Consider the following 15,804-nt stretch of genomic DNA (forward strand, 5'->3'; position numbering starts at 1 on the left):
AGCGTCTAGTTCTCTGTAGTCAGATTGCCTCCTTCCTATGAGGTTTCACCTGGAGAGAAAGCAGCAGCCCCCTGAAAGGGAATCCAAGCACGTGGCTGCCTGGCAAGGAGGCCTGGCAGCAGCTGACCCAGCCCCTGGGATGGGAGGGGCAGCTCCTGCCTCAGCAGCATTTGTGGGGAAGGGAGTGGGAAGGAAAAACCACACCCAAATCAGGATGAGGTGAAGCTTTTGCATGGTTTAAAGGCAGTGAAAACAAACATGGTCTGTTTTGATTAATACTCAGGCAGGTCCAATTATATTTCCCCTCATCTTTTGACGAAGGTTGTGGCTCTGGCTTGAAAGTAGCATTCCTGAAAGAGTTCTTCATCTTGGTTCATACCTGTGTGCTTTTCGTTTCAGCTCCTCAATCCCAACTACATTTATGATGGTGAGTTCTGCCATTTTATTATTCTCATCTTGTAGACTAGAGGCCTAGGGAGCATCTCACAATACTCAGTATAACCTTTGCATCTTTTTCTCTGTGCTCTGGGCTTGGGCGACGGTCTGGGTCTTACTGGTTTGTCAGGAAAGCAAGGGCCGGGGGCTGAGGGAGGGAGCGCAGCACACCAGGACTGACCTGCTCCCACCCTTGCAGTTCCCCCAGAATTTGTCATCCCACTGAGTGAGGTCACGTGTGAGACAGGGGAGACCGTTGTTCTTAGATGTCGTGTTTGTGGCCGCCCCAAGGCCTCCATCACCTGGAAGGGCCCTGAACACAACACCTTGAACAACGACGGGCACTACAGCATCTCTTACAGGTGAGGGGTCCTCCGGGTTGGGGCCGTGGTATATAACCAAGGCACTGCTTGTCACTGACTGATGGGTCAGCTCCCTCGATCCCCTTCAGCAGTCACACCTCCCCGTGAGGGGGTGAGCACATGTGCAGTGGGAAGCCCTTAGGACCCCTCACCAGATCTGGAGCTCCTGGCTCCCTGGGCCCTGAGGGGAGGTTAGGCAAGGAATGGTGGTGGGCGGGGATGCAGAGCCTGCTGACGCCGGGTGTCCCCATGTGACAGTGACTTGGGAGAGGCCGCTCTGAAGATCGTCGGCACGACCACGGATGACGACGGCCTCTACACGTGCATCGCGGTGAACGACATGGGCGCCGCCTCGTCGTCGGCCAGCCTGCGGGTTCTAGGTGAGCTGGCCCCAAGCAGGAGGCTCACAGTACCTTCCCTGACGTCACTCGGCATGTAGCAGTGAGTCACTCAGGGCCTTCCAGAAGAGAGCTTCAGGCTCAGGCCACAGGCACAAGGAGAGTGACCGCAACACCACTCAGAGGGCCTGAGGGCGAGGAGGATGGGGTATGGATGACCACCCCACTTGGCACTGGACACCCTGGCAGCCATCATCTGAGTTGGCACCCAGGGGCTTCCTGTGCTCGTAGGGCCCACAGACACGTTCTATTTTCAGAATTTCCAGGTGACCCTGTGACTTCAAGAGAATCTACCCTAAATTGGTCTCATTTAGAATAGAAATAAAAAGGAAGGCGAAGAGGGTGAGGTGGGCTGAGCACCAGTCTGCACCGGGCCCGGCCGGCGTCCAGGGTCCTCTCAGCCACCCCGACAGGGCGTCCTAGCCTCCGGGCCCCGGGCCAGGTCTGAGGTCCTCTCAGCCACCCCAACGGGGCGTCCTAGCCTCCGGGCCCCCGGCCGGCATCCAGGGTCCTCTCAGCCACCCCGACAGGGCGTCCTAGCCTCCGGGCCCCCGGCCGGCATCTGACGTCATCTTAGTCACCCCAACGGGGCATTCTGTCCTTTGTGTGGCATGAGACCCACACACACTGCTGTAAAGTCCTCCCTGTTCCCTCAATCCATCGGAAGCCACTTGGGCAGAGCCTGCGTCTCAGGCCCCTTAAACTCCCTGCGGCACTGCCTGAGACGTGTCGCCTCCCAGGAGACCACACGTGATTGGCTTCTCACTGCTGTTCAGGGAAGGTCCACCAGGTCATGCCAGGCTGTGGAGACCGCCCCCTCCCTGCCCCCCACCTGCCACCCCAGACGTGGGAAGCTGCTCCCAAGAGGGAACCCGAGAGTCCACACCAAGAGGTGAGGGGTAGCCTGGCACCCCGTGTGCAGACAGCATGGAGTCTCGGAAGCTTTAATTCACACACTGTAACCTCACTGAAGCATTCTGACTTGTGGCTCATGGCGTGAGGAGGGGTGACAGAACCACTGGCTTTCTCATTTTAGAAAGAAATGGCACAGACCATGCAGATGATCCTACTTCTGACAGTAGGAGTGATAAGTCTGGCGAGATGAGACCCTGGGCCTAGGGTGGTGATGGGAGAGGAGGCTGGTGTTTGTTCTTGTCATACCAGCCATGGACTGCCCCCTCCAGGTCTCTGGATGAATAGCATCAGCCCACTTCCAGACGACCCAGCCGGTCCACAGTGTCCTCTCCTAGAAGCCATGTTTTCCACAGTCATCAGTGATTTGTCCTCATTTGTGTGCCTGTCACGCACATAACGCACTGTCTGTGTAGAGGTGGCTCCCACATGCACGAGCTGCCAGAGCCTGAACCTGCTTCTTCCCAGCCCCGCTGCCCCAGAGCCCCTCAGCTGTTGAGGAAGCAGAGGGCGGCCTCAGGCTCTGGCTGTGTCGCTGTGTTGGGCGGACAGGTGGATCTTCAAGTCTGCTGTTGGCCAGGGAGGTGGCTTCTCGGGTCTGGCTGCCAGAGGCAATCCCATGTCTGGAGTAGGCAGTGTTGTAGGCACAAGGGCATGTGCACAGGCTTGTCGCTGTGCCAGGCAGCCTGACCCAAAAAGCAGACCCGGTCGTGTCACCAGCCGCAGGGCAGCCTCCGAGAGAGACAGGGAGGGCGGGTGGCCCGGAGAGGTTCTGGGCGTTGTCATGCTCGGCCTTTTCATCAGACGCAAGTTAAGGAGTTGACATTTATGGTTTTGCACATTTTGGCTTGTATGTGATACTAATGCAAACAATTATTTTTAAAAAAATGAGAAGGAAAATCAAAAAGGGGAAATACTGTCTTTTGGAGTTACAAGTCCCTTATTTTTTGCCATTTCTGCCATTTTCCCATGTGTGATTCAGTGCATTAATTACAGCCCCTATATTGGGCGACCATCACCACTCTACATTTCCAGAGTTTTCAACACTCTGAACTGAAACCCAGTATTTCCTGACGTGACTTGGTAAACCAGGAAAAACCAAACCCACTTCCGTCAAGTCAGTTCCAACTCATAGCGACCTCCATTGGTTTTCTGAGGTGGCAAATCTGTACGGAACTAGATTGCCCTGTATTCCTTCCGTGGAGTGGCTGGTGGGTTTGAACCACCAGCCTTCTGGTTAGCAGTCAGATGCCTTAGGCACTGTGCTACCAGAGCTCCTTATGGGAGTTGGTAGACGTTTCAAAGTGGTGAAATGACTTTATTTTTAAATGAAACTTCATCTGGAATTCCCTACCTGGGTGGGAGACACTGTGAGGAGCAGAATGTTGGCTGTGCAGGCATTGGGAGTCGAGGCAGGTGGAATCCTAGCCTCCCCACAAGCCTTAATGAGAAAGGCCACGAAGGCAAAGGGCTCTTGGGTTCAGTGGGTAATGCACCGCCCCACTTCGTCTATGTCTTTCAGTGACTGTGTGCTGGGCATTCGTTGCATGTCTGTGAGGATCTGACCTTGTGCAGTTTGCAGCCTCCTGAACCCTGCTGGTCAGGAAACCTGGCACCCCACAGAGGTGCTGGGGGTTAGCTGTGGAAGGAGCCTTGGAAAACAAACTCAGACAGGGTTCAGGGAAACGCCATTCCAGGTGGCCACCTGGGCAGAGGTGAGAACACCCAGGCTGCATATTGAGTTGCTTCCAACTCAACAGCAATCCTGTAAGACAAAGTGGAACTGCCCATGGGGTTTCCAAGGCTATAATCTTTATGGAAGCAGACTGCCACATTTTTGTTCCATGCAGCTAGTGGTACATTGGCTTTTCAATTTGCAGCCGAGCACTTAGCCACTGCGCCACCAGGGCTCCTTCAGGCTTTCTATAGGAATGAGCAAATGGTTGCTTTGGTTATAGCCAAGCACAGGTGAAATGGCGGAGGCAGAAATCAGGGTGGGGAGAGATGGTGATGGCGGCAGCCAAGGACTGGCAGCCAGCTGCGGTGATTGTTGTTGTTAAATGCTGTTGAGTCAGACCCGACTCATAGCGACCCCTCCTTGGGTTTCCGAGGCAGTATCACTACGGAAGTAGATTGCCCAACCAGGATCTGCTAATGGCTTTTTGCAGGAGGACTTGACAGAGGATTGCTGGGTTCATCTTTGCACTTGCCTCGCTCGAGATTCATTACTCAGGTGGTCGGGTTGCTCAGGTATTGATGTTAGGAAATCCTTTCTGTATTTCTGGTATACAATGGCCTGTTAACTGTGTCAAACCCTGTGACAGTGAGCAGATCTTGTCGGGGGGCCTGGTCCCCATTGCTGTGTGAAAGCACCCTGGGCTGACAGACCTGCCCTGGGAGTCGGTGTGGCTGGGCAACTAGGCAGGGATGGTCAGTCCAATAGAAAGAGAACTCCGGTCACATGTGTCACTGTAAGACTGCTAATAGCCACCTTAACAGTAAGAGAAAGCAGTGGAATTAGTTCTATTCACGTTCTTAGTTTATCCTGACAGAGCCCCAGGGTATTTTTGTTTGAACATAAAGTCAATGTTTTTCAGGTTTGTTTGTTTTTTTTCTTTTCAGTTTGGTCCTTAATTCCCGTAAGACATGGTTATTGTTAGTACTGTTTTTGCTCTCTTTGTTGTTGATGGTGCCATCAAGTCGCTCCAGCTGGCAGCAGCCCCGTGGGTCAGGAGTGGCACTGCCCCCATAGAGGTTTCCTTGCCCGCAGCCTTTAGGGGAGCAGAGCACCAGGGGGTTCTCCTGCAGAGCTGCTCAGTGGGTTCGAAGCTCCAGCCTTCTGCCCAGCTGAGCATGTAACCTTTGCACCAACAGGGCTTCTCTCTCTCTCTTTTTTTTTTCCTTTACCAAAATGACTGCTGGGTGTTATGCGCTCTCTGCTTTCACACGGAGTCCTCACATCTGGGGAGCGTTTTACACATACGGTGGCTCTCCCTACCGATGGCCACCTTTGGCCACCAGCCTGGCCTGCGCAGGCCGCCTTACCCAGCAGCTCCATAGGAGACTGAGCACCTGTAAGGTCCTCTAGGGTTGCCACATGTCAGAATCAACTGACAGCAATGGGCTGGGTGTGGTTTGCCCCGAGCTCAGATCCTCACGCTCAGAGGAGATGCTGCATTGTTGCAGGTCCAGGGAGTGATGGCATCATGGTGACCTGGAAGGACAACTTCGACTCCTTCTACAGCGAAGTGGCTGAGCTTGGCAGGTACCGTGCAGAACCCGGGCCCTGCAGGAAGGGCAGAGTCCGATACAGCACAGCACGAGAGGACACTGATCAAGTTAAACCTGTGCAGAGTGTCAACAGTCGGGTGATTGGTGTGTCGTGACAGAAGTGTGGTCCGTCACCACCTTAACCTCCTGGGTTTAATCTAAAGAAGCCTTTTGCAGGGCGGGTTCTAAGAGAGAATTCAGGCCCTAAGCCACCACTTTCTGCAGTGAGCCAGTGTCTCCACTTTCGAGACTAGGTTTAGCTGCATACTGCTCTCCAGAGGGTCAGGAGAGAGGCCCCACACCATCTTGGGGAGCCTGCTGAGAGAGGCTGTGTCCTTCACCCATCCGCCATGTGTGGAGTTAGAAGGACATGTCATCAGAGGCAGGGTCTGGTAGGACAGGACACGCAGTGGTCAGGATGCCCCTGTCCAGCTGGCTGGCTGGGCCACGGCTCAGCAGGGCTTTCCACATCCGTGCTACACAGCAGCCCTGTACACCAGGCATTTCATCCCATGTGACAGGATGAGAAAGGTCAGAGTTACGCCAACTGAGTCTGTCCCTTTTAAAGTACCTCCAGGAAGCCCCACCCGGCAGCCCCACTCACACACTCCACCATAACTGGTCCCGTGGCCCTTGCATCTGTTGTTGTGTTGTTAGGTGCCATTGAGGCGGCTCCGACTCAGAGCAAGCCTGTGTTCAGCAAAACAAGACCCTGCCCAGCCCTGCACCATCCTTAAAATCCTTGCTAGACTCGAGCCCGTCAGTGTAGCCCCTGTGTCAGTCTGTCTCGTTGAGGGTCTGCATCTGTGGCTGCCTTGAAACCACAGCGATGTATTGTGCCCCATGTGCTGTGGGTGGACCGGGCGGTTACTTTGTAGGTCTTCTGTGCTCAGCCAGCTGGCACACCCTCACTGACTCTCAGCCTGGACACCAGGCCTCACTCCCTGTCGCTGTCCACCTTGGGCTCCCCCACCTGATGGTAGAAGCCTCCAAGAGAGCCAAGCCCCCGAGGCCATCGTACTCTCTCCAGATTCCTCCACATTGTGTGGGTCACAGCCAGGCTCGGAGGGAGACCCGGACCCCCGCCCCCACTCGATGCACTGGCGGGGAGTCGCACAGGGTTTGCAGTGGTCTTTAGTCCACCTCAGTCTGCCTCCAGCCTGAGATTTACTTACAGATCCCACACAAGCAAGATACATATTTACCCCCACCCCCCGGTGTCATTGGGTGCTGTCCAGTCGGCTCTGACACACAACAACCCTGCATACTGCAGAATGAAGCTGCTGGGCCCAGCACCACCCACACAGTGGTTGCTGGGATAGAGCTCACTGGTGCTCCCCCAAACCCCCCACCCCAGTAAAACGCCAACTCACTGCCATTGAGTCATTTCCGACTCAGCAACCCTTCCTTGGGTTTCCGAGGTGGGATCTCTGCAGAAGTAGATTGCCCAGCCTTCTTTCCAAGGAGTGGCTGGAGAATCTGAACCGCCAGCCTTCTGGTTAGCAGTCAGATGCCTTAGGCACTACGCCACCAAGTTCCCAAGTCACATCATAACCACAGGCTCCAGCTTGAGGGCCCAGATCTTGTTATCTAAAAGTCTGAGTGTAGGTAAAACTCTCCAGGTGTGCTTTACTAGGTGGGAAGAGACCTGTGGACAACAGAGACAAGTTAGCTGCCCCCACACAGGCAGCATGCACACGTGCACACACAGTGCAGCATGTGTGCACACTTAGTGTGCACACATGTAGCACACACACACAGGCAGCACGTACCTACAGGCATTGCACACACGAGATGAAGGCAGCACAGGAAGTGGCTGTGACAGACTCCCCCAGTCGTAAAGTGCGGGGGGAGCAGGGGGCACAGGAAGGGGCTTTGACAGGCATCCCATTCATGAAGTACGTGGGAGCAGGTGAGCTCCCGCTGAGCAGATCATCTCATACACCTTCACCAGGTGAGGGTCGTTTGCCATGTGAATGATGGGGCGCTCCTTTATAAGGCCTAGGCTCTAAAGTCTCATCATGTCACTTCTTCCCTTGAGCCCAGATGTAGGGGTGAGGAGATGGGCTCTGCTTCTGGCAGTCCCGTGGCTGAGGGCCTGGACACGAACATCATTAGCTAGGGTCACCAGCGCCTCCGCAGGAGTGGCTGGGGTGTCAGGCTGTGGATGGGGCTTGGCTGCCTGCTTCACAGCCCATGAGGTACCATGCTGTGGAGGGGGCTTGGCCATTAGCCAGTGGAGGCTGCCCACTTCAGCCCATGTACGTGAAGTCTCTTGCATCCCTGAGTCCAGATGCTACTGTCTTCTCATCACTTCTTACAGGGGCAGATTCTCTGTCGTTAAGAAATGTGACCAAAAAGGAACCAAGCGAGCGGTAGCCACCAAGTTTGTGAACAAGAAGTTGATGAAGCGTGACCAGGTCACCCATGAGCTCGGAATCCTGCAGAACCTCCAGCACCCCTTCCTCATTGGCCTCCTCGATACCTTCGAGACCCCCACCAGTTACGTCCTTGTTCTGGAAATGTGCGTGCATGCCAGGCTCCCCTCCTGATAACCCCAGTTTCAACTCTGGGAGCTTTCCTTTCTCTCTGTGTGTGTATGTGTGTGTAAGTGTGTGCCCGTGCATGTGTGCAGGGGATCACTCCCCAAGTGAGCATGGTAGAAACTGAGAAGTGTCTAACACACCTCCTTACTATCACAGAGCTCGGAGTTGGGGCTTTTCAGCAGTGTCAGGAAGGGGGAGCGTCTCCAGTCTGCACTGTCCATCCAGGGGCGGTCACACCTGTCAGAGCAGCCTTGTTCCCCTAGGCTGTGCACTGGCTCTCAGATAACCGGGAGATCCCGCTGGCTTCCTCGAGGCTCAGAGTGCTTATCCAACTGGCACCTTCCGTGGCTCCTGAGGTTGACTTTACCCAAGTGTCAGCTCAAGGTGGTCCTTGCTCAGGGGAGGGGTTGGCGTGGGCTCTCTGAGGCCTGCTTCTGTCTAGTTCCTCAGGCATCTGTGCTGTCTCGGGTTGCCTGCCAGCCCCCAGGACTGATGAGAAGGGGCCTGTGTGCCTCCCCTGACCAGTGAGCATGAGGGCACTCCCTCAGCAGCTTTGTGGGCATCCCTGGGCATGGTGGCTTCTTCGTGAGCCCTCGGCAAACAGCTCAGTTGTCAAAAAGCCCGTGACCCTAAAGCAGCAGTCCCCAAATGGGAGCAGCTTTGCCCCCAGGGAACATCTGGAAGTGTTTGGAGACATTTTAGGCTGTCAGACCTTGGGGAGGGGGTGAGGCTGGGGGTTCTGCCAGCACCTTGAGAGTAGAGGCCAGGGATTCCCCTAAACATCCTACAGTGCTTAGGACAGCCCCCTCCATAGAGTTACCCGCCTTCACGTAAGTAGTGCCAAGGTGGAGACACCCTGCTCTCACACTGTCTGGTCTCTGAAACAGCTTTGCATCTAGCTTTTTGCAATTTCCGGTCCTCCTCCTTAGGGGAGACAATTCGTACATTTCTGTGGAACCCAGCTTATTGTCCACTTTGCCACCATGCATAAGTTGTTATCCACGCTCAGGTGGAAAGTGTGGGGTTAGCAGGACCTTCCAAGTTGTGTCACGTAGGGGCAGGTTCACCATGAGGATAAGGTGCAACCTCCCACATCTCATGTGCATGGGGTCCCACAGTGCCCTGTACCTGACGTCCGTTTGTTTTATTCTTCTGCTTAAAGGCGTTGTTAGTGTTGCCACCCACATGCCTTATGGGGTGGCGCTGCCACAGGGCCACTCAGCCCAGATCCAGCCTGGACACCTCTTGTTGGCCCATCCCGACCCTGGGTGATGGCAGTGTTTGAGCAGGCTGTGGCTGCCAGGGCTGCAAAGTTCAGACCTCACAGTGGGAAGTTGGGGGACGTTTTCCAGCCCCTCTCTTTAGAATGGAAACCATACCCCGTGGCAGAAGGGTACACGAGGCTGCCTGAGTCCTTGCCCGGGAGGACCAGTGGGTCCTAACGGAGTTAGTGGGCTCGAGCTGACTTGGTTCTGCTGGTCCTGCCCGGCCTCCCACTGCCACGTGTCCTGGGGCTCATTTCTCTGCCTGTTCCCTTTAAAACCATGCCTACCTTGACGGGTGGAGCTGAAACAAGGGACTGACAGCCCAACACAGGCTCCAGGGGCCTCCTGTCTGCTTATAGAAGGTCACCAGCTGATGGCAACTGCATATCTTCCCTGGGGACTTTGAACAAGCAGTTGCTGGGGTCCTGTCAGAGCTTTCCTACAAGGCTTAAGATGCTAGCGCTTCCAAATCGCTGTGGTCTCTGTTCACTGGAGAGTGACGTGGTCTGACTTCACCGTACTGGTTGGTAGGGCGTATTTTCATAACAAATCACGCCTGAACTCTTGCTGGTGGCTCCCCAGTGGACAGGCCTGGTCTTCCTCCACATCTCTGTTTTGCAGAGAGCAGCATAGAGCAGAGGTTTAGAGAGCCTGTGGCCAGACCCAAACGAACCAGCCAGCCTATGGCCATCAAGTGGGGTCCGACTCAGCAACCTGACGTGTTACAAAGTAGAACTGTTCCACAGGAGCTTTGTTCACCAGAGTCTTTAGGGACGCACCTCACCAAGTACAGGGCTTCAAACTGGTTTGTTCCTGTTTGGCCCCCTGCTGAGAAGCCCCACCCCCAGCCTAGACTCCCTGAGTCAGAATCTACATTTCTAACAGGATGCCCAGGTGCTCTGTGGACTTGGGGATCTTGTGGAACAGTAGCTTCTGTTTCAGTGTGTCTGGGCTGGAAATGCAAGCTCTCAGCAGGGGCTTGGCCCAGCTCAGAGTCCTGGCCAGATCTTCTAAAGTACCTCTGTTGTTGTTATGTGCTGTCAAGTCAGCCCTGACTCATAGCGACCCCTCCTTGGGTTTCCAAGGCAGTATCACTACAGAAGTAGGATTGTCCAACCTTCCTTCTGAGGAGTGGCTGATGGGTTTGAACCACCAGCCTTCTGGTTAGCAGTCAAGTGCCTTAGGCACTATGCTACCAGAGCTCCTAAAGTACCTCTAGGTGGGTCAAACCATCAGCCTTTATTCAGGTTGATAGTGAAGCATACACCATTGGTGCCGCCTGGGGCCCTTTGTGGGCCAGACCACCTGGTTCCAATTCCAGCTTCCATATTTACAGGTTGTGTGACCTTGGGAAAGCTGGATGCCTTCTCTGTGCCTTTGTTTCCTCATGGGGGGCCATTCCTATGGGGTGTAAATGAGTCCCCAGCCCATGTGCTGTGTCAGATCCCCTCAGAGTAGGAAGACTGAATCCAGTGTCTCGTCGGTACTGTCTGTTTATTTACGTTATCTCTTTCAGTCTTCACATCACCCATTTTACAAATAAGGAAACCAGAGAGGCTCAGAGAGCGGCCTGACTGTACTTTCTCATTCAGCAATTGCCCCTAGAAGGCCTCCCGGGCCAGACCCTGCCCAGGTGGCTCGTCCACGGGCATGTCCATTCACCAACGAGGGAGAATCTGAATCCAGGTCTGCTGGGGGCACGGGGTGGACTTGACCTCTTTCTACTGTGCCACTCAGTTCCCTTTTAGTTTTGGGGTGCTTTGTTCCACTACTGACATCTTCACAGTGCAGTAAAATTAAAAAGACACTCTCTTGATGGAGCCGGACCCCTTCAGGTGGGGGCATGTAACCCTGAAGCACTGGTAACATGAATTCTGGGGCAGATAGAATGTGCTCATTCTTGTCGGACCAAGGGACAGCCCTAACCACTGTGGCATGTACCTGCCTCCGCAGGGCCGACCAGGGCCGTCTCCTGGACTGCGTGGTGCGATGGGGCAACCTCACGGAGGGGAAGATCAGGATGTACCTGGGGGAGGTGCTGGAAGCTGTCCGATACCTTCACAACTGCAGGATTGCACACCTGGACCTGAAGGTGGGTCAGGCGGAGGGCAGGAGGGCAGCCCTGCTCGTCCGTGCCACGTGGCTGCTCGTGATTGGGGTGGGGGCAGTATAAGGACAGAGGACACTGCTTCTCCAGCCTCTAAGGGTTTCCATCCTACTAGATAAATGTGGCTTAGAACATGTCATGGGACTTTGAACAAGTTCCTATGAATTCTGCTTGGCTGGTATGAGACAGTTCTGTCACTTACAAAAGCAAGAGAGTTTTCAAAATCATAAAAATAAATAATTAATAAAAGGACCAAATTTGCTGGTCTGATAGAGCCTGATGGAACCCCTGCGACTATGGCCCCTACCTGCCCTTCAGGTCTGGAACTGAACCCACTCCTGTGGCTTCCAGCCAAACAAAAGACAGGCATATGAGCTGAACATTTCATTAGGCAGATACACTCCTTGGAGAGATCAATCATGGGAGAATAGAAGGGCTGTCTATGCACAGGGAGACAGCTCAGGGGGCAGGAGTGTATGGAGGGAAGGACACAGGGAAGAGGTAACTATGGGAAGGAAGTGGGAGGGGAGCTGTTGCATTGTGGAAAATTGCAGTTAATATCATGAGACAAGGTGTATGTGAACTGCTGTATGGAAAATTTGCTCTGTAAACTTGCACCCAAATCACAATAAAAATTAAAAAAAAAAAAAGTTTGACATTGAGTGCCAGGAAGGGCCGCGAGCCCCGGCTTTGTCAGCAGCCCTGAATGATAAGCACTGTTAACGTGCAGAATCGAGGCCGCCGCGCCTCCAGGTCCCACACTGCTTCTGTCTCGGGCTCGAAGCCCATTCTGCACCAGAACCGCATGTTCTGCTTGACTCCACAGGCTCCTTGTAACTCAACGACCCTCACGAGTAAGCTTAAGGGGGGGAGGTCTGCAGTGACCATCATCTTCTCCTGTTTTCTAGCCCGAAAACATCCTAGTGGATCAGAGCTCGGCCAAGCCGACGATCAAGCTGGCCGACTTTGGAGATGCTGTCCAACTCAACACGACCTACTACATCCACCCGCTGCTGGGGAACCCCGAGTTTGCAGCCCCCGAGATCATCCTGGGCAACCCTGTCTCCCTGACCGCAGACACGTGGAGTGTGGGGGTGCTCACGTACGTGCTTCTCAGCGGCGTGTCCCCCTTCCTGGACGACAGCGTGGAAGAGACCTGCCTGAACATTTGCCGCCTCGACTTCAGCTTCCCAGACGACTACTTTAAAGGGGTGAGCCAGAAGGCCAAAGACTTCGTGTGCTTCCTGCTGCAGGAGGACCCGGCCACACGGCCCTCGGCGGCACTGTCCCTCCAGGAGCACTGGCTGCAGGTGGGCCACGGCAAGAGCACGGACACGCTGGACACGTCCCGACTGACCTCCTTCATTGAGCGGCGCAAACACCAGAACGACGCTGGACCTCTCCGTAGCATTAAATCCTTCCTGCAGGGCAGGCTCCTGCCTAGAGTTTGACCTGGCTCAAGTTCTTTCTCATTCTCTTTCACCTGCCAATCAGCTGTGAATTTAGATCTTGAAGAGGAAATAAACTAGTAAACAAACCATCGCGGCAGTCAGCTGCCGGTGTGTTCATCATGTGACGTTGCCCCCAAGGGAGCTTGGGGCCCCGAGCCAAAGCTGTGCTGGGGTGGAGGACCGTGGCTGCCCTCTGCGGACGGCAGAGCCAGCACCGCTGTGTCACAGAAGTTTATTCAGGTTTCTGCAAAAACAACAGATAACTTTTTTAAATGAACAGGAATAGAATTTTGCAAATTTCACATTTTCAAGATTTGCTCAAGCAAACAAAACGCCTATGTTCAACTACTGGTGTTAACGAACAAAACAAAGATACTGGACATCTCTGGGGAAGGCGCTTGCACAGAGCCTGTGCCTGCAGCCTGTCCCCCAGCTCAGTCCCCTGGCCCTGTGCTTTCCTAGCCACCTTGTCTGCGGCGTCTCCCCGGGACCCCAGACCTGGCTTCCGAAGGGGCGTTCAACCTCAGACTTTTGCATAAGACTAGAACGAATTGTTTTGCTCTGATGAAATGTAGGCCTTACTTGTACATAAGACTGTCCCTGCCTTTGGTCTGTCCTACCCCACTGCCTTCCCTCCCCCAACTGACCTGCCTCCTGGGTGCCCCCTGGGGGCCCGAGGCCTCTGCCCCTGCCCAGCAAGCGAGGACATGTGGTGGGGTCCCCCACCCCTCCCCACCCTCAACCCTCAGCCGTCAGTCAGATTGCTGAGCGGTATACAGTCAGAGGAAAATACTGTAAATGCACTCATGGGGGGGTTTTTTGGTTTTGTTTCATATCATGTGCAATGTTGTGGCTTTAACATTTTATGCAACTATTTATGGCGACCTCTGTTGTACCTGTAATAAATACATAGAAAAAGCACATACGTCGTATGGTGAGCTTCATGGGTTTGTGCGTGTCAGGGTGGGCGGGGTGGGGGTTGTAGCCCGGTGCCATCGGTTCCAGGAGATTGAACTCTGCGTGAAATTTGTCAGTTTTGAGGATTGTAAAAAAGTGATTTCATACTCTGAATACGAGACTGGATAATAGGGGAATGTTTTCACATTTATTATGCTATTATTCAGAATGCCAAAGTATTATTTTTTTTCCCAAAACCAGTCTGGACATTTACTACTTTTTAGACTTTTTGACATTCAACTTTCTGTACAAAAATTGGCTAGATTTTGAGCCGGATTTTGAGCCAATTCAGTCAGCTCAGCACCGGCCATCGCAAGGCTGGTGTCCCATGCCTGTGTCACTGTGGCAGAACTCACGCTGGCCCCTAACAACGGAGCCTGGCTCCCGGGCGCACCTGAATTTTTCTGGATGTCTTTTTACCTTTGCCGCGTGAAGTACACTAAACAAGAGCCCCACCTGCCCCCCAGCCAGCCAGACATCTGGGTCTAGAGCCATAAACTGGCGTGGTTAGGCTTTGCAGCTTCCCGTGGATTTTATTTATTCTTTCGTTGGGTTTTTGTTTGTTTGTTCGTTTCTTGTAAAATTGTACAGAAACTTTTTAAAAGAAATTGAATTCAAAACTGGATGTGTATTCGTAACCTCATTAACTTTTATTTGTGTATTGTTTCCTTTATGATTTCAGTTAAATTTTTACATTATTTTGCATGTATATTTCTTTGTACAGAGACCTTACATGTTTACTCAGTATGATGTGATGTAAATATTTTATTTTGCCATCAGTTATTTTAAAAAATTAAACATATTTGCCTGATTTTGGTGTTAGGCTTTTTCTTGAAATTGGTCACTGTTGAATGGAAACGAGAGGGCTTGCGGCAGGCAAGCCTGAAGCGGAGGTGTGTCTGGGGTCGGTGGTGGGGCGAGGGGACTTGATGGAGTGTTCCAGACACGAATCTAATGGCCACAACCAGAGGTGGGACCTAGGAATGCAGGTAAGGTTTCACGAAAACCAAACTCGGGAGACCGCTGGCACAGAACCAGAATGCCGACTGCTGACCACGGAGCTCTTCACTCGTTAGAAAAGCTGACATAGCCCAGGCCTCAGAAATAAGGAAAGATGTTTCTCGTGGAGCACAAAGTCTACGCAAAGGGAAGAGCTGCTCACCTGGCCACTGAAAGCAAAGTGAGCCTTTCCAGCTGCCCACTAGGCAGTGATGCATGTGGGTTCAAGCACAGGTGGCACTGGCGAGGAAAGACCACCTCCGAGAAGAATGCCCAGTGGCCATCCCTCAGCCTCCCCATCCGGGCAGCACCTGTCCTGGGGGCGTCCAGCCGCTCCCTCACCAGGTCTCTGTTTGTCTCAGTCCTCTAGTGCTGCTATGACAGAAGTACCACAAGTGGATGACTTAACAAACAAGTGTATTCTCTCCACAGGTCAGGAGGCTAGAAGTCCACATTCAGAGTGTCAGCTCTAGAAGCTAGGTGAAGGCCCCTTGACCTTCAGCTCTGCCTCTTGTTCCAGGCCCCCTGGAGCTGGAGACATCTCCTAACTCAAACAGCTGCTGAGGCTGACGAACACAAGGTCGGCAGGTAAAATGATACAATGTCAAGTTCAGTAAGCAGCCAACAGGGAACAGACCCAAGATCAGTGGGCAACAAGGCAGGACGCTGGCTCAGGAACTGGAGATAAAGATTCAGCCAAATGCAGGATTCAGATGTGTCAGAAAGCTACAGATACTTCCCAAAGCTCTTCCATATACACTGAAAGCAGGCCACCCCAAAGGCAACTCCCCTTCCACGGATTAACTTGCGTCTCACAGCAGATTCCCTATGGAACTGATTACACCACCTCCTGTCCCATCATGGGGAATAACTACATCCAGCTGCCATACCACTCAAAACCAGGCTCAGCCAAGTTGACGCACACCACTGCAGGGCTCTGACACAGAGGTGCCTTCAGACACTGCTGACCCCATGTGACCTCACTAGGCTACTTAGGCTGGTAACCAAAATCCTCTCTGATGTTTTAATTCCTTTTTGCCTTCCTTCAGAGAGGGTGACTTCTATTGTTCAGCATACTGTAAAGAACGGGTTTTATTTTTCA

At 53.4% G+C, this 15,804-nt stretch overlaps 1 protein-coding gene across 1 annotated transcript in view; it reads left to right on the top strand.

Annotated features, from left to right (window-relative positions):
• Window positions 1–12,746, top strand: part of TRIO (trio Rho guanine nucleotide exchange factor) — a 335,211-nt gene extending 322,465 nt beyond the window's left edge. Inside the window, exons 51-57 of the mRNA XM_007954197.2 lie at window positions 400–427; window positions 635–797; window positions 1,056–1,177; window positions 5,294–5,372; window positions 7,701–7,901; window positions 11,142–11,280; window positions 12,204–12,746. Coding sequence (XP_007952388.2) covers window positions 400–427; window positions 635–797; window positions 1,056–1,177; window positions 5,294–5,372; window positions 7,701–7,901; window positions 11,142–11,280; window positions 12,204–12,746 — 1,275 coding nt within the window. The remainder of the gene's footprint in view (window positions 1–399; window positions 428–634; window positions 798–1,055; window positions 1,178–5,293; window positions 5,373–7,700; window positions 7,902–11,141; window positions 11,281–12,203) is intronic.
• The last annotated feature ends 3,058 nt before the right edge of the window (window positions 12,747–15,804 follow it).

This window comes from Orycteropus afer, unplaced genomic scaffold (genome assembly GCF_000298275.1).
Source record: "Orycteropus afer afer isolate SDZICR_OR568_19922 unplaced genomic scaffold, OryAfe1.0 scaffold00442, whole genome shotgun sequence".
Taxonomy (NCBI): Eukaryota; Metazoa; Chordata; class Mammalia; order Tubulidentata; family Orycteropodidae; genus Orycteropus; species Orycteropus afer.